Raw genomic sequence first — 19895 nt, 5'->3', positions numbered from 1 at the left:
TTTTTCTACAACCTAAACAAACGTACCGACACAAGCTCCGTCCAGCTCCCCTTTGCCAAACCACAGCTGGGATCCGTGGATGGTGCACGTGTGGAACTGCAGCCTGAACACCGTGTCTCTGTCTGCGCTCTGGGCTCGCCTGTGGTAGCATTTGACCTGCAGAGGGCGGCAGAGATGGGAGAAGAGAGGCGCGGATCAAAATGCGTGTGGGATAATGAGGGGTTGGGAAAGTAAATTGAGGGCTTTCAGTTCCAAAATGAGGTTCGCCTACAGCTTAGAAATGACAGAGTGAACTAAGCAAGACAAATTATGATTCCTTGTTAACAAGTGAAAAAACATAAGTTCCAGATCAGAATTTAGATTTCAGAGGTTAAGAAGATTCCCCAAACCTTTGCCCTGAATATAGAGACACTTTGTAAAGTATTAAGTTATTAAGGCATTATTAGGACCCCCATCCATGTCAGGGGTCCTGTTTGTCATTTCCTTCCCACTTGACTCACCATGATGTCACCCTTCAGCAGAAGTGCTGGTTCGATGGTCACACACAGCCGCCTGCCTCCGGTGCCTTGAAGGTCACTGCCGGCGACACATAGCACACAAACAAGTCTGTTAGAAAACTCAAAACATACAAGGAATGCAGGCAGACTGCTGCGCCTTGAAAAATCGATTAGTTGATTTGTTTGCATGATGTCACAGACAACTGGGATGATGCAAATACGAACTGGGACCATGTCATTTGTGTAAATGATCCTTTTTTCACTTGACAATGTCTGTATCTGTATCCACTTGGAAGGGCCTTGGGGTAAACAATAAAAGCTGGAAGATATGAGTTAAAAGCTGGATTGAAGAAGAAAGACGTCCTTTGTGTCATTTTATTCAATCCCATCTATTTAATTACTCTGTGACGAAGCTGAAACCTCAGCTCATGAAAGAAAAACAATCCTTTGCTAATCTCTAATGTCAGTTGGCCATATGACAGCGAGAGAGACTCACTATATCCCTGAAGTGTAGACCAACTGCATGGCCTGGTAGATCTTCAAGAAGGGGAAGTAACCTGCGGAGAGAGAGAGAGAGAGAGAGAGAGAGAGAGGGAGACGAGGCAGAAATTAAGACATGGCGAGGAATGTGGAGGAATGTGCTGACTGCCACCGCCTCCTCCTGGACCTGATCATCTGATTAAAGATAAACAGGCAAGGATGTGTAGGAGGAGGAGGAGGGGGGTGAACGTGGCCGACTATGAGAGCGGCAGTGAGCAACGCTGGTTGGGTTCAGGAGGGAAGCCCGTCACAGCACCATGCCAAGACAAACATCACATCGCGTACACATTTTATCTGCATCCAGGCAGATCAGAGAGGAGAACAGAGGCTCGAGGGACATCTCACTTCCCCTCACTGGGACTGAAACTGACTTGACCTCTTCCCCAGCGTCCTTGTGCTTTATCGTTGCAGATCCAGGATCGCTGCCGCATTGTGGATCATGGTGGCATCCGATCGTAGATTATGATTACAACTAGATTATGCCTACTCACATATACTATCATTATTGGCAAAAGCTCTATCATTACAATTGTCACTGATCCTCCCTTCGTTTCTGTCAGAATTTTTCTTTTGTATAAATACTTTAAACATTCATACACTTTTCAATTTCTGTTAGACACTTTCTTTTCTCATGAATGTTGTAAATACTGTTATTTTGTTGATGTGCTCTGTTACACACAACATCTATTGCACTTCTGTCCGCCCTGGGAGAGGGATCCCTCACATGTGGCGCTCTCTGAGGTTTGAGGCCCTGCAAAAAAGGTCTTTTTTGTAGTTTTGTAGTTTTTCCTCACTCTTGTTGAGGGTTAAGGGCAGAGGATGTCACACTTTGTTAAGTCCTATGATGGCCCAGGCCAGGCTGTATTTGCAGATGACACATTAACATGATGCACACGAGCCAAATACTGACAGCGGTTCTTTATTTATTACTATTTGCATCTGAATGTGCCGATATTTTGCAAGGTATCCTAAAAAATAATCAATGTTATAAGTACAAACGTCTGTCTCTCTGTTTGTAAGTGGAACACTCATCTCATGAACTGTTCATTCTATTGACATCTTACCGACTTCTAATAAAGCAAATTCTGTTTCATTTTATGACAAACATTGACTGTAAAATCTTCATTGCAGATAAACCAGGCAGGATAAACACAAAGTTTATATTGTAGAACTGTTTGAGGAGGACTCACTAATGACAAGGAATAATTCTGAAGTAGCTCCAGAGCTTTAACACAGGACGAGAGATCAGAACATTACAAACAGACAGGTTTAGAATGGACACTGCGCCAGTCAAATATAAGTTCTACAAATAATATAGTAAACAAAATGTTCACATGACACAAGACCAGAGTCTAAAGCTTGAAATGGCAAATCAAAAGAAAATTTGTGTTTTAATGTTCCTTACACTTATAGATGTTGTGACACAAATGAACTACTTTTAAATAGATTTTCGTTAAAAAAAAATTATATTTGTATTTATACAGCACTTTTCTAGTCTTGATGACCACTTTAAGTGCTTTACAGTTTTGCCATTCACCCCTACTCTATCACAGGTCAATCACACAATAGCAGCACATTGTTTAACCTCAGTCACAACAGATGTGACAACAATCTTCATAGTAGGCTTGAGGAGTGAGGGTGCATCTACCTACAATATATTAGGACCAGAAAGGCTACTTATAGAAATATGTGTTTTGAATTATGGTGAAGACTAACACACACATACACACCTCCTTCACCCTGGAAGTTTGGGAGTGATGGAATGAGAACTTGGTGGAGGAAGAGAGGGCTGCTGTTCATCTTGATCGCCCCGGACAGAAGGCCCCCGAAGTAATAGATATACCTGAAAGAAAAAGAGGAGGGTGGGTGAGAGAGATCCTCATGATATAAAACATGTGACATAAAAATGGGGAGTTCAGAATAAGTCCAGGTAAATGTTTGTGTCAGATGTAAGAAAATTCCCTGTGGGTGTACCTGATTTATCATGTTCACAAGAACATGAAGTCCCCATGACCTTAACCTTTCAGTTCCTAATCAGTACTTATTTGAGTCCAAATAAACGTTTGTACCAAATTTTAAGAAATTCTCTACAACTGCCCTGGAGATCTTGTGTTCACAAGAACAATAACATTAAAATCATAGGATGATAATAGATGTTAGTCCACCAACATTAGACAGTGTGGGCCCACTTTGAACTTAACTTCACTATATTTATCATTTTAACATTGCATGTATTATTCTCTTCTTATTCTACTCTCCAACAATCACATAGCTTCTTTATTTTTTGTTCCATTTGTCGTTTTCACAGCAGATCTTTTATAGTAGGAAAAGAACAACCTGAAATTTAAGCAACTAAATGGAATTCAGCCATCATTCTTTTTTATTATTTACATCTGTCACTTTCCAAAGTGTTTTCAAATGTAAAAAAAAGCATAAAGCTGAGGTTAAAGATAAATCAAATCCAGCAGTTGTACATAGCTACACACTGTTTTGTCCTTCTTAAAAAAGATACAAGGGAGATGTGCAACATCTGCTGTGATGTGGGATGCCCTCAACCACCCCCACCCTGCACCCCCTCCCCTCTACTTCCCTTCCTCTACCTGTTTTGGGACGGCTGGAGGGAAGAGGACACCTTATCTTCACAGAACTTCCTCATGGCGAGAGTACTGAGAGCCTGGTCCGCCCTGCACATAAACGCACACAAACACACACACACACACACACAGAAGCCTTCAGCCAACAATTTCCATCATGGGACTTGCACCAGACTCTCTAGATGCCAGAAAGTACATGGAGAGGATACAGCTGGCACTGGCCACAGGATAAACCAGTTTCCACTGTTCCTGTGCAAAAATCCACAGGCCTTAATTTATCAAAGGATTTATCAACAAAAGTCTGAATGGAAATCATTGTGCAACATGCACAGCACTTGAATTTGAACACATCAGCCACTGGATACTGTGTAGCAAGCTTTTTATTTGCACATTTAGCCATCCAGTACATTTTTGCATAGTCAGTTTAATCATTTTTAATGTGTTCCATGAGTGTATAAGACGAAAATGTTAAACTGTGGCTTTGGACGTCTCAGACACACAGACTCACCCTGCAGAGATCTTGCTGTAGTGCATGTAGGCTGCAATGATCACGCCCGTTTTCCCTTTGTTGCCCTGTAGGACGGAGAGGGAACATCAGGGCAAAAATCACAACATGCTGCTTACATCCTCAGACACTGTGGTTTGCATTGAGAAAGCGGATTTTCACAGAGTGTAGACCTGACAGTTTAGACTGTTTTGAGTGAAGTGTTGATTTTTCTTTTACAGAAGAAAAATATGTCTAAACTGTCTCTGTCCACACAAGCATTTTGGCTCCGCATCATTTTGAATCCCTGTTTATACCAACATGCCTAAAAAATATCACATGGCCACTCAAGTATGGGCATGTGTGTACCAGTGTGCAGATTGCTGGAATAACAGCTCGTCTCCTACACATGTAATCAGTTGTATCATTGTAAAATGCAGAATTTAACGGCACAACAGCTGTTAGCAAAGACAACAGGATCAGCAAAGCTTGTAATTGATTATCCATGTTGCGTCCTGCACTGGTAGCCGAGGCTATTGCCGGTTGTTTTCTTCTGGAATGAGTTCAACCAGCAAACCAGTGAAAGGCTACATTGAGACTGGAAAGATCCAATCGGCAAGGGGCTGTGAGTGTCTACATCATTGTCTCCGTTTCTGCTCGTCCAGAATAAAATGCAGCCCTGGAGTTTTTAAACTAAAACGAGGCCAGTTGTGTTTTAAAACGTCTCTGTTTTAGTGGCTCTAAACCCTGAAGTAGTGTGGACACCAGGCCACGCCTAAACCCATCTATAGCTGAGTTCATGCATATTCAAATGAAAATGTAGCAGCGTGGATGTAGCCCAAACAAAGAGAAGGCAAGGAAGAGACGAGAGGAAGGGACATAGAAATGATGTGGACAAGCTTGAGTTTGAGCTCAAATTAAAAAGCTCCCTGTGGAGTTTTTTTCACATCGGGTGCTCCTTCGTTTCTGACACATTCCAAAGACCTGCTTTCCTCAAATTCCTAATGCGACCCCTCCAGATACCAGACTGCACCTTCACACTGAGCACAAATTAAAGCTTGTTTGGCTCAGCCTGTCTCTCAATGAAATATTCTACACTGACAAAAACTTGTTTATTCCAATCCCCTGGCGTGATCTGCAGCAGCGAAAAAAATTGCCTGGAGCAGGAATGTTCTGGAGAGTCAGCAGACCGCAGAAGTGGTCTGGTTTTAGTATTTAAACATTTTCTGACCAAAACCAATAAATAAAACATCCAGACAAGCCGTGGGAGCTCGGTCACCCTCAGAGGTGCTGGTTGGCAGTGGTGGAAAAGTTTCGATTTGCCAGCGCTTTCATATGATGATGACATAAATTAAATAGTAAATGATGCTCAGCAGTGTGGAAGTCAGATGCTGTGTTGACAGAGTTTGATCTCAGTGGTATGGTTACGTGTCTGGCTAAGGTCCAAACAGCTGATTGGATTACAGGAGACACTCGACATCAACTCTTCTACACTCTGCTTTTTGTCAAGTCATGTTTAAACTGCAATGTCCTAATTTCACTCATTGCATTTTACAACAGAAAGAGTGAATGGAAAAATCAAGGCTGCATGTAAAAGATGGTGGAAGAATTTGAACATGTTATGCAATATTTAGTTTTCCTCCGAAGTAGCAACCACAGCATGCAACATTAACCAACAAGCATGAAGTGTGAAGCTGTTTAGTTCTGTTATATTGCTCCAAACTATTTAACAAGATGTTTCAGCTATATGACAGTGTCAGATTACAACTGAGTACTGAAGTATGATTTTGATGTATTTGTACTTGAAACATTACATTTAAAACATGACTGATGTATAAAAATGACCCCTGGGAGTAACTACCCCAAACTATAGGTACTTCAAATTAAAATGCCCTATGTCACTAAGTAAGTTCTTGACATAACAAGCGTTCTCTTTAATCCTTTTCACCCACAATTTGAACTGCCTCCATTGGGAGCATTTTAAACAGCCACGAGCCACCAAACATTTCTTCAACAAATCTTTTGTCTGAAGAGCAATTAAATTGTTGAATCATTGAGTACAGGATACTGTAATTTATGTAATTTTTGTAATGGGTTGGTTGAACTGATCTCCGAGCTCCCAAGATTAACTGTTTTTCTATTTGTGATCTATGTTGTTTGTTTTTCTGTGAGCCAAAGACAAGTTTTTATAATATGGACAATAAAGTTTAACCTACCTTAGCCATAACCCAACAATGTAATGATTTTGATGAATAAAATTACTTTTAACTTTGCAGAAAATACTTCTGTACCTTTACTTTGTACATTTTTTGAAAGCAGTACTTAGTATTTTATCAGTCTGACATTGCTACATTTGCTTAAGTAGGACTTCTGAATATGTCCAACACTGGAAAGCAAACAGCCAAATTGGTTGTCAGCAGTAAACATGGTCTCACAATCACAATGTTAGTGAGTAACACGTTTGTTTGACATAAATTGGATATTACATTTCTACACTGATCTTTATTTTTACATATTAACAATGTACATGGTTCTTAATACTAATATAGCTGCTATTTGTAACACCATTAAAATGAAATGTGCAGCCCAATTTTAAATCAACATATGCTGCTACCTCATTACATCACTTAACCCATGACTACTTTGTAATCTACCCATGCAGTTCAAAGCCTGGGAATCAGTGGAACCTCTGTCTGAAAAAACCTGCTGGCCCCCTGAACTCTGACCTTGCAGTGCAGGACCACCACGTGCTGGGGGTCAGAGGTCAGCCACGTCTCCATGGCCTTGCATATGGCACAGATCTTATCCAGCGGTGGGGCGTGGAGGTCAGGCCAGCCAAAGTCATGAACCTGGTGGAGGGTGGAGACAGAGCAAAGGATCATATGAGTCGAAGAGATTAAATTGAAGTTTGAGAAATTCATTCTCAACATCGAGTTACAAGAATTACAAGGAGGAAATTTCTACCTTTGGATTTATTTTGGTGATATCGTGGCGCCTCTCGGAGAGATTCAGGAGCTGAAACCGAAAAGATGTTTATCACTGCAGTCACTTATCATTTTAGTTATTTTATTATGGGTGTGATATAAAAAAAATAAAAACTGGTCATTTGTGGGTTGCTAAGTCTATTTTGTGGCTTCTTGATGCCAAATGTTAAAACATATTGTCTCTGTCGTCTTTTGTGCAACAAACATCATCAGCTAAATTAAACTCAATACTCAAAAGACGAAGATAAAATCACTGCTGCAACAAACACCACAGACCATGAAAGCTACTGCAATTACTGTCAGCTCTCACAGTGTGATGCATTTCTGTTCCCTCACCAGGAATTTGTCTTGATGTTTGGACTTCAGCATGGCAGCCACCTCCTTCAGGTTCAGCCGGTATCGCTGCTCCTCCAGCTTTGGGGGGAAGAAGACGGAGATGATCCTCTCGGTGATGTAGGTCAGGTCAAAGTCGTAGTGGCGCTCCATCACTCTCTCCATCACACGGTCCACACTGAAGCTCCTGGAGAAACAGCAAAAGAGGAACAGATTAAAAAAAGGGAGAGAGGAAGAAGAGGGAGCAAGGTTCAGGTGGTCATGCAGAGAGACACAGAGGGAAAGGTGGACACGGGTCAAAATGTGAGCGTTAATTCAGATTCTTTGTGGCAGCTCAACATGATCGTGCTCCCTCGTACGCTACGGTGAAACTCATGGCTGGATGCTGCGAGAAAGGAGGAAAGAATAAGAGAGAAACTGGAGACTGTGTGTGACGTGCAGGTCAGATCAAAAGCCACCTTGCTCCATCACATAAACCCTCTGGAAAGAATGACGGAGAGGTGAACCTTTGTCTGAGGAACAAGTGCAAGAAGGTAGAAACAAAGAGTAGGAACAAAAAGCCTTTTTTCTTTTAATGACATTTTTTTTTGTAGAAAGTCGTCAGTAACACAAACTTCTGTGGGAGAAAAGACTCAGACGACCTTTACCTTGGCAGGGTGTTCCTCTGTTTGGTATAGGTCAGAGACTTGGTGGACCCCTGTGGAATTAAACAGAAACAATTAGAAGTGATTCAAACTTTGGTTGCCCCATGATGGTGACATCAGTCATTTGACCAGATGGTCAAACTGACCCAGCACCTTTGTGGTTCCCCTCGACCAAATTCTTTCCTTTATTGCCCATATGGAAACCGAACATTTAAAAGGTTTAAACCCCCACTCATGCATGTATACATAGAGTGTTTCGCCTTAGAGCTGTCACATTTTATTCGAGATTTGAGGGGGGGAGGGGGTTCTTATTCCAATTGCAATGACCTGTTAATATTCCGTCTAGAAGCGCATCAGACCGTCTCAAGTAGTTTGACCTATTGCGTGCCCATCATTCATCAAGTCAGTAAAGTTATGTTGTTGTTTTACAAAAAATGGAGGTCGAGCCTTCCTAAGGGGACAAGTACTGTGTGGAAGTATTTTGGGTTCTACACAGCAAAGTAAGGAACATCTGTTTGTCAACTTTGCACAATGCAATCTGTGGGCTCACCTGTTAGCTCACCACAAAAGTCAGGCAGCAGAGGAAGCACCACAGACAAGCGGGAAACATCAAGGGTTCATCCTCATCTGACTCGTGTGCGGGGGTTTAGCAATTGATTATTTTCAAAGAATAGTGTGTAATTTCGAATTCATTCAAACTTGAATTTTGGAAAAAGGGACAGCCCTGTCTGCCATCTTCATCCAGACTGAAATATCTCAAAAAGTATTTGTTGGGACTACCAACAAGACATTCTTAGTCTCAAGAAGATGAACCCTAGTTTTTATTTAATTTTTAATCTAGTGCCATTACCAGATATATACCAATATCAAATATTTTATTTGCTTTGAGTGATGATAGAAACCAGGAAAAATAAAGATGTGACCATCCTCGTTCATCACGTTTGACTTATTCATGCTCTTCAGTGCATCAACCCTTTCCATTTAGGATCCAATGATAATGCTTTGTCTGCCCCATTAAACTATGGTAGATTTGTAATTTAATTTGCTGAGCAGAATTAAGTTTCCAATGGGAGGATTCATTTTGATTTAAAGGACTTCATGTAATGAGCATCACAGTCGTCAGAAGTCACATTATTATTTTCACAGAGACAAGTGTCTGGCATTGCTCTGACTTTGGTTTGTTTAGCATGTGCTAAATCAAATTCAGAGAAGCCACAAATGTTTTCCCCTGACCCATGTCTAGAGGTTTCCAGGAGAGAGAGCATGAAGCTGGGGACACGGAAGGGAAATAAAGAGAAAAAGGGAAGATGCTGAGGAGGAGGACGAGGAGAGAGGAGGATGGAGGTGAAAGTGTGCTCACCAGGTGTTGGGTGTGTCGAGGAGGCGCAGTCCCTCTACGCTGCTGGATGCGAGGAAGGAGCGGGAACAGGATAAAGGAGAGGAGGGCGTGGAGAGAGGGATGGGGAGAGGAAGTGGGGCAAAGGGAGTAGGTTGAAAGGAGGTGAGAGAGGGGATGAGGGAGAGAGAGAGGGGAGGAGTGGATACAGAGGAAGGAAAGGAGAGTTAATTAAACAAACAGACTCTGTAATGGATAAACATTACTACTTCCTACAGCAACATCAACAATATTTTTTCCTCTGGACTGGAATGCCGCAGTGCTCCAGGATTGAACTGAGCTCAAACTGGGCTGAGGGCTCGGCTTCCCAAAAGGAATTCAACGAGAGGAAACCATACCGCTGTTTTCACAGAGTGTAGACCTGACAGTTTAGACTGTTTTGACTGAAGTGTTGATTTTTCTTTTACAGTGAGACAGGTTACGTCCATTCTACTGTGATTTAGTTTGAAAACTAAACTGTCTCTGTCCACACAAGCATTTTGGCCTCGTAACTATGGATAGACAGAGTGGGAAAACTAGGCTTCTATACAGAGCGCTCTTGAGGAAAAGAGAAGTGGGTGAATGAAGGGAACTTACCAGATCGTTGGGAGGCACTGGGATGCATGCAGAGGTCACCTGGAACACACAAAGACAGCCACATGTGAATACAAGACATCCTTTTTGCTTCAGGACAGAGGGAAGGGAAACAGCTTAGAGGCGATTAAGATCAAATGCTTCTTCAGACAGTAAGACATGGAGAGATGGACTCACAGGGTTCCCACATCAATGTCTTACTTTCAAGACCCCATTCCCTCATGGCTTGGTTTGAGACATGGATTAATATGTCTAAATGAAATGCCTGAAATAGGGTTTCAGGTTTGCAGAAGCTCAAGATATTTTCATGTTTTATGCTACAACAGAAAATATATCAGTAAATACCCATCCCTTTTTTAGTGGCCAAGTGAGACGAAGAAGGTTGTCGAGAACAACTATCCTCTACTCACTAGTCCACTTGTACAGCCTGGTTGTGCAGACGGGGGCAGTGCACCAATCAACAAACAAGTTGGAAGTGATTGGAATGACGTTGACGGTGGTGTTTGTTATATCCTAGCAATAGTGTTTTTGTTCTGGTAATTGCATTTTGGCTTCAAAAATCATTAATGTAATTCAGTTGTGAATGCCAGTAGAAAAATTGCATTGGCTTTTTGTCGAAAGAACCAGGATCACGCTAACTTCCCGGGTTGGCCGTCAAAAAGTTTGTGCCATGGATAAAAAAATTGCCGAGCAAATAATGAGACTTTAGCCTTTTATCTGAGTCTGTCAACAACTGGTAGAATGTCAGCCTATGTCAGAACAAGATTCACCAATATCAGACAGTTGTTGACGCCAGACAGGGGCAGGAATTTACACTGAGTGGACTTTTAACCATCAAATGATGATGAATTGAGGACAAACAGTGTCTGTACAACTACTTAGATACATAACTGCCAAGTAAACACAGGAACAGCCAATGTCCAAGAGCATGTAAGAAAATGAAAAGTATGTACAAATGTGAAGCCAAATACACAGCCCCACAGCTGGAGGAGCACTGAGACAGAAACACAGAGTGACACATCCGATTCCCATGTCTGTTATGGGCCTACAGGTCTGTGAACTGTGACCAAAGGAAGCAGGAGCTGAGCAGCAGCCCTAATGAAGGGGGCTGAAGGCCATAGTCATGCTTACGCAATACACGCAAGACATGGACACACACACACACACACACACACACACACACACACACACACACACACACACACACACACACACACACACTCGCACACACACACAAAGGCAGTGTTCCCGCTAGACGGCCCTTTTTGGACTGTTTATTTGGATAAAGGAAAAGGGCAAGGACTTGTGTATACCGCATTGTGCACAAAACGGAAGTTACACAGGCCCTGAACCTGGGGGGTGTGTCACCACCACAGTGTGTATGTGTTGTACCGTTAGTGTTAATCTCTATTTCCTGCCTTCTTTCTTAAGCATGAAGCTCAGTCTCTCACTGATGCTTGTACGTCAGACGTCAACAGGAAGGCAGAGGAACAGATAATGAGCTAAATCGAGACTGGCCGTGTTTTGACAAAAGTTGCTGGAAACAGGTCCAGGTTGTACACCGGCTATCAGATGACAAACTGGACAATGTTTCTGTATGACTCACTCTGAGAGTCTCTGTTTATTTCCATCTCTGTAGGGAAATGGATCAAAAATCTTATCCTGTGTTGTGGTTGCTTTTCATTTGCAGCCTGAACCCAATCCATGAGCAGATAGGAGTGGGCTGGGCCAGGCTCTAATTTCTCTTAATTCCCTACGGCTCTAGTAGGTCAACTTCATTTCATGTGTCTACTTTTTTTTCTTGAATCAGAGCATGTGAAACAATGCACTGTGTAAGAACGGCACTTCTTAAAGTCCCTGTTTGACATTGGCATTAACGAAGGCGTAGAGATTCTCAGATGGCCTCTGAAGGGAGATTGCAGAGACTATAGGACGAGATGAGACATTCTGCAGAAAACTCTGCGACCAGTTTGTCAGGGCAGAGATGAGGGCACAAGCCCAAAGTGGTGTTCCTGGAGGAAACAAGCCGTGCCAAAACTGTTCTGTTTGGGATTTTCTTTGGCTTTTTCTGGCCGTGTTGTTTTTTTTGTTTTTTTCAGCGGTGACACTTGAGAAGACTGTAAAAAGGAAAGGTGTCGCGTTGACGTCATTGAGGCCATCAAGCATAAATGCAGCTTTAATGAAGACAGATCATTGCTCCGCAGAGATCAAGTAGGGCAAGGAAGGACATAGTTACTGGTGACTGTCAAGTCTGTATGTTTCAGATCCCTTTCATTTTCAGAAATATGTTTGTATTCTTGACATATACACAAAAGTCAGGATTTAGTTTAACAGGCAAAACTGCATGAGAACTTTAGTTTACAAGGCTATGTTGCCACTTCATTCTTGTTTTTTGAAGCTTGACGTGCACAATGACAGATATGCCGCAAACTCATTATGAAATCTGGTGCTATTGCTGGAAAATATAACAATTTAACAAGCTTCAACAAAGACAAATCCAAACCTGGTGGAATCATCCACTCAGCCAGTCCTGGAAATAACCCATGTTGTTTCAAATGTCCTTGCTACAAGTTTTGACTGTGCACCCATTTCTGCACACAGCATGAATCAGACTTTACCTGGGTTGACGCTCTCACACCGGTCATTCATTTTTCTAATCTTTCCCTCTTTTCCTTCCTCCATCTTTCCCTCTTCCCGAGCGGCCAGTGAAGGGGCCTGCTGAGGGCAGAACAAACACACCACACCAGATTCCATCTCCTCAGGCCAACACTTACGCACAAACTTCCTGCTAATAGACCTCCACCCATCTATGCTGCACTCTTTTTCTCGTCTTGCCCCCACTTCGTCTCCCTCCATTTTCACCCCTGTTCTCTTCCTTCTTATGTGCTTTTGCTATACGGCTGTTTTGTATTTTCTGCTTCTGTCTTCTCATTTCATCCCTCTCTTTGTTTATCCTCTCACCCTGCTTCCCCCGATCCCAATGTTTCCTTATCTTCCTTTCAGTTTCTTCTCTAATGTGTTTCTAAAAACACCCTTCCTGTTTGTCTTCCCCTCACCTCTCCTACTTCCAACCTATCGTTTTACTGAAATCTTTTCATTCTCTGCACTCTTCCGTTTAAACCTCCACTGGTATTCTTACCTTGTAAAGAGTCTTAAACCCGATAGGTCACAGGTTTGATCCTGAGTGTCCATCAGTAACCAAATATCCTTGAAAAAGACAAAGACTCTTATTGCCTGTTCTTACTTGCTCTGGATACAAGTGCTGCAGGCTGCATGTCTAAACTGATCTAAAAATAAAACAAACACTGAAGTAGCTCATAGACCACAAACCACAAATATTACTGCTGTTTTTACCCTTCTTTTTCACTCTCAGTAAAATCATGCCCCTCCCTTCCCCTGCCTCCTCTCAGGTGGGTCCAGCTGGCGACACACAGAGAGCCCTGACCCCCTGTAACCCTCTCCCTCTCCCGGCCCTCTCCCCTCCAACCCCGCCTGCCGGCCCCTGTCCTCTCCCCTCTCTGTTTTGTTTTTCTGCAGCAGCCCTGGCCCCTCCAGCTCTTTGCGGACTCTCTGAGCCATCAAAGCAGAAGAAGACGGCTAATGGATATTGCACGGTTCTCTCCTCTTAACCCATTGCATATGAGCTGTAGGCTCTGGGAGGAATCACTGTGGGGGGGGAGGTAGCAGCCTTGGTATGTTCGTTACGGAGAAAGCAAGAGGGCGATTTTTGTGAGAGCCTGTGACAGTGTGCGTGACAATGAGTCAGTATTTGACAGATTATTATGCTATTGATAATATTTGATCCAATGTTTTTTTCTAATGGCAAAATCCCGTTAATGTTGACAATAGAGACGACTTATAAACTGATATAAAATCATCCATCCTTAATTGTTGACCTTAACTTTGTATCAGCTTCAAAGACATGGCTATTCTTTTCAGTGAAAAGCTTGATTTATGCTGAATGCGTTCGCAAAGATCATGTGGGAAATGTCATGCTGTAGACATGTTGGCTTGTCGTGAGGAGGCACTGCAAAATGGTAACAGTTTTCTTGTCATGATTCCGGGATAAAGCCCACACACAGGCGGTGTGTAAAAGACAAACCTCATCATGGATTGATGTGTGGCGACATTAAGTCTTTTAGTTTTTATATGTTCACCACCACTGGCACATCCCAGCAACTACTATCACTTTTTATTTGAAATTCTAACCACCAGACTGTAATGATCTGTTCAAAGTCCAAATTCTCACTGTATACGTGCAAGAGGTCATACTCCCACTACAGTGGGTTTCATACACTACACTTGACACTGCAATTCTAAAATACAATGACCCATTCCTAACCACATGTTCCCTGTTCTGTACTTATTCAAATATATTTCCTAGGCGAAGCTTAACCATGAAACATACATTGGTATTTTTCATGAAATGAAAAACACTTTCAAAATTTTAATCCTGTGTCTCTGTGTTAATTCATTTATCTGTTCCTGCCAAATATTTGCAAAAAAATAAATAAATCAGCACCATAATATTTTTACATCAAAATGTTTTTCTCTTCTAGAAGAGTTTCAAATGTTTATTGACTCAACCAGCAGTCAGGGTGTTTACCCATTTTGGATCCAATGAAAATGCCCTGCTGGCTTCAGATCTTGGAACATACGTGGCCTCATTTCCAAAACGATTTCATCATGTCATCATCTCCCTCTGCTTCATCCCTGTCACTTTCATCTGTTAAATACACAGGCAAAGGTGAAGGTGGTGACAGAGAGCAGGCTGTCGTCCTGACTTTCCACGTTGAGCTGCTTGTTACTGTCAAATCTGGGGCAGGAGCATTGAGCACACTGAGCGCTTTTGGGTGCTGTAAACCTCGGTTGATATCAGCCACAATTCTGCCATTTTTTATAGATCTGATACTTCTCTGACATCTGTTTCATCTGAAACTTTAAATATACTTTTTTCCTTTTATTCAGCTGTGAATGGTATCTTAAAATGTATTTTTGTGATGGCTGATGTAGCTTTTTCCCCAAACAGGAAACTAGTCACCACTGATAAAACGTTAGCATGGCCTGTCCATCGAATGACTCATGTCAAATGACGCACTTTATGTTCCCTTCCCAAGTTCTGAACAGAGAAAAGAGAGAAAGGAGGGCTACAAAGCGATGGGTCACTTTTTCCTATGTAACAAAGATGTGTTGTATTGAGAAAGATCAACCGTGCAGCAAGAATTGGATTCACTGAGAGTGTAGAGTACTGAGACGTGATAGTTACTACTTCAGTGAGCAAAGCCAATTGTCCGAGATCCTGATCAAACTGTATCTGCTTCGTGATTACTGGACTACTGCAGCATTTCCTTTGATAGTTAGCCTCAGGCTTAATAGCCCCCCATTCCTTCTGCTCTCCCTGGAGAGCCAATCAGAGAGCAGTGATGAAAGCCGCAACAAATCAGAAATGAAAGCCGACGCTGGCTGCGAACTTGTGTGCTTTCATCGTCGGCACCAAACAAGACAAGAAAGCAGGGGGCCTCGCAGTGAACAGAGCACGATGACATCTTAGTGTAATAAGGCCAAATACCGAAGAACCTACCGACAACTGACTCGTCAAAGTAACACACACATTAACCTACAACAATAAGACCAAGCGAGTTCACCAGCAACTGCAGCAGTGATTTGACCATGTTGAAACCAGAGTTACTTCAGCAGCTCTAAAGCAGGGCTTCTGATTTATCCTCAACGACCCTCGAGGCAAAGACGCTCACGCTTGTGATGAGTTTGAGAAATATGGAATATCTTTACGCCTTACACCTGTTTTCTGTCCATAGCTCAAATTCCTTAAAGATGAACGTCAAAAGTAATGTACTGTATATAAAAGACTGTCTGAGCCAATTGCAGCCCATTCTAAAAGCAGCGAGTGAAGTAATGGGTGCTATTATCACACTAGTGACACTAACATTGGGGGCTGTCAATCACATTTAGTAATTTTATTCAGTTACATAGGCTCTGCATCTGCCTGCCGACCTTATGGTTGCACTGTGGGTATAAAATACTGCCTTAGCTAAACATGCTGTGATTCAAAGCTGCTTCAAGGGGTTAAAGGAACAATTTGCTTCTCACAAGTTAAATAGGTAGAAATCCCACTTTCTTTCATGCTGTCATGCTGGAATGTCACCCAAAGAGAAATGGTTTTAATGTTGATTGCCATGTGGCTTATCTGCAGGCTTTGGGAGGATTTCTGAGATAGCTACCTCTGTGCAGCTTATCACGCTCTTTAGTGTCTCTGTTTTTTAAGGTCTTGCAAAACATCCACAGTAATGGAGTTCTGACAGTGTGCCATCTCTTGCGAAACAAATGAACTCTCACAACAACTTCATGTTGAGATGTTTAGACTTTACTTTTTATGGAGGTCTGGCAGTCAAAATGCAGATGGTCTTTCTTCTGCACAGACCTGCAGGACTCATTTTATGGCTGTTCTGAGAGTTACCTGGCTTAGTCGTATAACTATCCTTCAAATGTGCCCCACATGTCTGATGCCTCTTAATCATGACAAGGTGGACTTCATGAGAAAACCAGAGAGCACCCAGCCTACCTCAAGGGGACTTCAAGGCCATAACTAAGCAAAAACAACACCTATGGGTGAAATATGTCTATCCCCTAGACTTAGGAGTCCCCTTCACACTTCTAGTGTGAGCCTAGCTAACAAAGCGATTATCTGTTTTGTTTTTTTGTGTGTGTGTGAAATTGTTCTCACTGTTCAGCATGTTTTCCTCTTTGTCTCTCGTTCCCACACTTTCTTTTGACCCCGCGGGGAAAGAAAAGGGTCTCTTGTCTCTGGCTGTCTCGTTTTTGCTCCAAACAGCTGAGAGGGAGGCCGAAGATATCCCAGGTCACATGGGTCCCCGTGGTGGAGCTTTAATGACCCGGGTGGGAAGCAAATCCCTGTTATGGAGCTGGGTGTCAACAGTTGCCACTACAAGATATTCCCATAAAGTTATGCAGATGCAAAACACAAACAGGAATACACACATACAGCTCACACAAAGGTTTTCTCAGGTGCACGCTGAGAGCCGAAACACCGTCCACCACCGCGCTGTTCCCATCCACCCATCGTCACCCTCTTCCCAAGCCAAACAAAAGCTGATTGCTTGAATCCGGACAAAAATAAACGTGGGTATGAATAAACAAAGCAGGAAGACATGGGCTGGGATGAGATGGGGAGAGATCAACAATGGAAAAAATCTCCTGTGGACCAACAAACACAGACCGCAGTCCTTCTCTCCCCGTCTGCCTTCTGCGGCTGAACTGCATCTCTGTCTGTCACTCATGACAAGATAAGCACGGAGTGACACAATTCCCAAAAGCACTATATCACCTCCTTTTTCTATATTTAAATCCTAAATCCTTCAGCCTAATCAGTGTTTATCATATTCACAACAAACGCATTCATTCTTCAGACAGGCGATGTGCATTGTCAACAGTTTGCCTTAGGGCCCACACGCCACATATCACAAACAACACGACGCTGTGGTTTAAGACTGTATTTATTTTTTCCTGTTTATCATCTGGATGAGGCCCCAGGATGTGAATACAAGGAGCTGACGGGACACAAGATGAAAAAGATGAAAAGACAAGAGGACGGGAATAACCCATTAGTCACAGGCACACATGTGGTGGAGATGTTCTACTTAGTAAGATCAATATCAATAGTTAAAGGGAGTTTAAGTGTTGATCAGTTGACACAGACTTTGTGATTTGTGCCTCCAGGATTTCTTCATGTTTTACCCGACTCTAGCTTCAAATTATTTTTTGGTGGGTTTTTCATAATGTCAAATGCCCCTAATTTAAACGTCTGTATAAACAGTGAAGGGTGGAGAGTGGATATCAGTAAAATGTGTGACTCATGTCCTGCACCATCCAGTGTGGGCGTCAAGATTTAGCATCGCTCTTTCGGCTAAATTAAAGACAGACCAAAACACACAAACACAGACACACTAGGGTCACCAGGATATGACAACTAACTCCAGGAGACTTACTCATAACCTTAACCATAACTACTACTTGCCTAACCCATACTGCTAACCTTAACCCAAACTTAACCATTAACCTAACCTTTAAACCCTCATACTAACCTTGAAATGTATACATTTATAATATTAGGGGAATTGCTTTTAGTCTGCATGATGTGACTGCGTACACAGATTTAGGTCCCCACAACATGAGTAATACCTGCCCTCTCACACACACACACACACAAACTCAAAACACACCAGCCTATCTCAGCAATTAGCAGAGCTGTCAGTGATAAACTCTTTTATTCAGAGGAGACAGTCACGGTCGCGGTGATGTTAAAACGATACAGTCGGACCCTGTTAAACTGAATGACCCAATGACTGCATGAGTTTTTGGTGAAGTGCTGGGCCTGCAGGGGGAAACCAGAGGTCTGGGCTCAAGGCCACAAGGCTCTAACCACGGATTATTCACTGCTGATGTCACTGAGAGCCTCGCAAACGATTAGGAGGTTTGCCTACAGTAAACTGTCCCAATGAATGTTTTCCTTTTTTTGTGCTTTTTGTGCTTTTGAAAAATCTAAGCTGTGGCTGACATGTTTTTACAGCAATGAGTGATTCTCCTGCAGTAACATCAGTGCAACCAGCAGGAGGTTTCCATGTGACAGGAAGTGTGTTGGGTGAGGGGGATGTTGGGGTCAGCTGTGATGTTGTGGCGCCATTACTCCATCATTCCATCTCCACTTAACTTCCCATGGTCTCTCCTGCAGGCTCTGCATACAGGGTCAGTTTAGCAAAGTTTAAAAAAGTGCAAAACAACAATACAGAACTGCAGCAAATTAAATGACTGTCACTAATAAGGATGTTAGCCAGACAAATATCAAATATACTGTATGTTATAAGAACTTGAGGAAAATGGCCCCAGTAAACACCAGGGTCTTTCATCTAAAATCTTTACTAAAAATACAGAGGATCTGAGCAGCAGGACTCAAAACTGTCCCGATGAGAGGCTTTCATGTTAACAGAAACATGAGGCGGGTTGTGTTGCTCCACCTCTCATCCCTGCATCCTCCCCCACTTCCACACTGTCTATCTGTACTTGATTGTACATCCTCTTCTCGTTAAGGGGTCGCAGACAGAGCAAACAGTCCACAGCCTGGTCTCATGTAAAGATGTACTCTGACATGACGAGCAAATAAGAGGCCTGACAAGGATGAGAGACAGCGAGGAAGCCTGACGCATGGAGGGGAAGCAGGGATTTCTAATTACTGTAAAAAACATCTCTGCACTGCAGGCGCACAAAATCTGTAGGATGGCTTTACCAGACCTGGAGAGTGTTTAGTGTTTTTAGTCGACTCATCAGTCAGTCAGATATGTGAAGCATTAGTCAACCAGTGAGAAGCTGGTAAACAGCTCTGCTGTTTGAATGAGACACTGCAGACAACTCTGATGGCTGCGATCACACTCAGGTCATACACTGGGAACCAGCTCTGGAAGCTCAGGTTCATTTGGAAACCTTATGATCTTGCTACATCCATGTAGTTGTCAAACCAGTGTTTATGGATTTGGACAAAATTCAATTTACAGAATTGATGATAATTGTTTTGGGATGTGAAGATGCTCCTGTCACTGTGAATCCCACACTAACGTAGGATTGGAGTGTTGGTTGGTCTAATATCAAACACTGTCATATGTGATTTACATGCAGTTTTCCATTATTATGATAAATCTTAATATGAAAGTTATGCCAGTGTCCCTCTTTCTGTACAGTATGTTCAGGTACAGTGTGTCTGCCAGTCGCGTCATTCAGTCAACCAGCCTGTGGGATTTCATATCAGTGGGGTTCCACTGTG

At 42.5% G+C, this 19895-nt stretch overlaps 1 protein-coding gene across 4 annotated transcripts in view; it reads right to left on the bottom strand.

Moving 5' to 3' along the window:
* tns2a (tensin 2a) overlaps window positions 1-19895 on the bottom strand; it is a 56301-nt gene that overhangs the window by 12567 nt on the left and 23839 nt on the right. For all 4 annotated transcript variants that reach the window (XM_035158876.2, XM_047340267.1, XM_047340268.1 and 1 more), the window contains exons 4-15: window positions 10049-10087; window positions 9437-9478; window positions 8080-8129; window positions 7436-7619; window positions 7080-7130; window positions 6842-6964; window positions 4140-4204; window positions 3638-3721; window positions 2768-2880; window positions 994-1054; window positions 501-576; window positions 27-156 (exon numbers count right to left, since the gene is read on the bottom strand). In XM_035158876.2, the coding sequence (XP_035014767.2) occupies window positions 27-156; window positions 501-576; window positions 994-1054; window positions 2768-2880; window positions 3638-3721; window positions 4140-4204; window positions 6842-6964; window positions 7080-7130; window positions 7436-7619; window positions 8080-8129; window positions 9437-9478; window positions 10049-10087 (1018 nt within the window). The remainder of the gene's footprint in view (window positions 1-26; window positions 157-500; window positions 577-993; window positions 1055-2767; window positions 2881-3637; window positions 3722-4139; window positions 4205-6841; window positions 6965-7079; window positions 7131-7435; window positions 7620-8079; window positions 8130-9436; window positions 9479-10048; window positions 10088-19895) is intronic.

The sequence above is a fragment of the Hippoglossus stenolepis genome, chromosome 6 (assembly GCF_022539355.2).
Source record: "Hippoglossus stenolepis isolate QCI-W04-F060 chromosome 6, HSTE1.2, whole genome shotgun sequence".
Classification (NCBI taxonomy): domain Eukaryota; kingdom Metazoa; phylum Chordata; class Actinopteri; order Pleuronectiformes; family Pleuronectidae; genus Hippoglossus; species Hippoglossus stenolepis.
The sequence above is the reverse complement of the archived record's forward strand: the minus strand, read 5'-3'. Positions and strand labels throughout refer to the sequence as shown.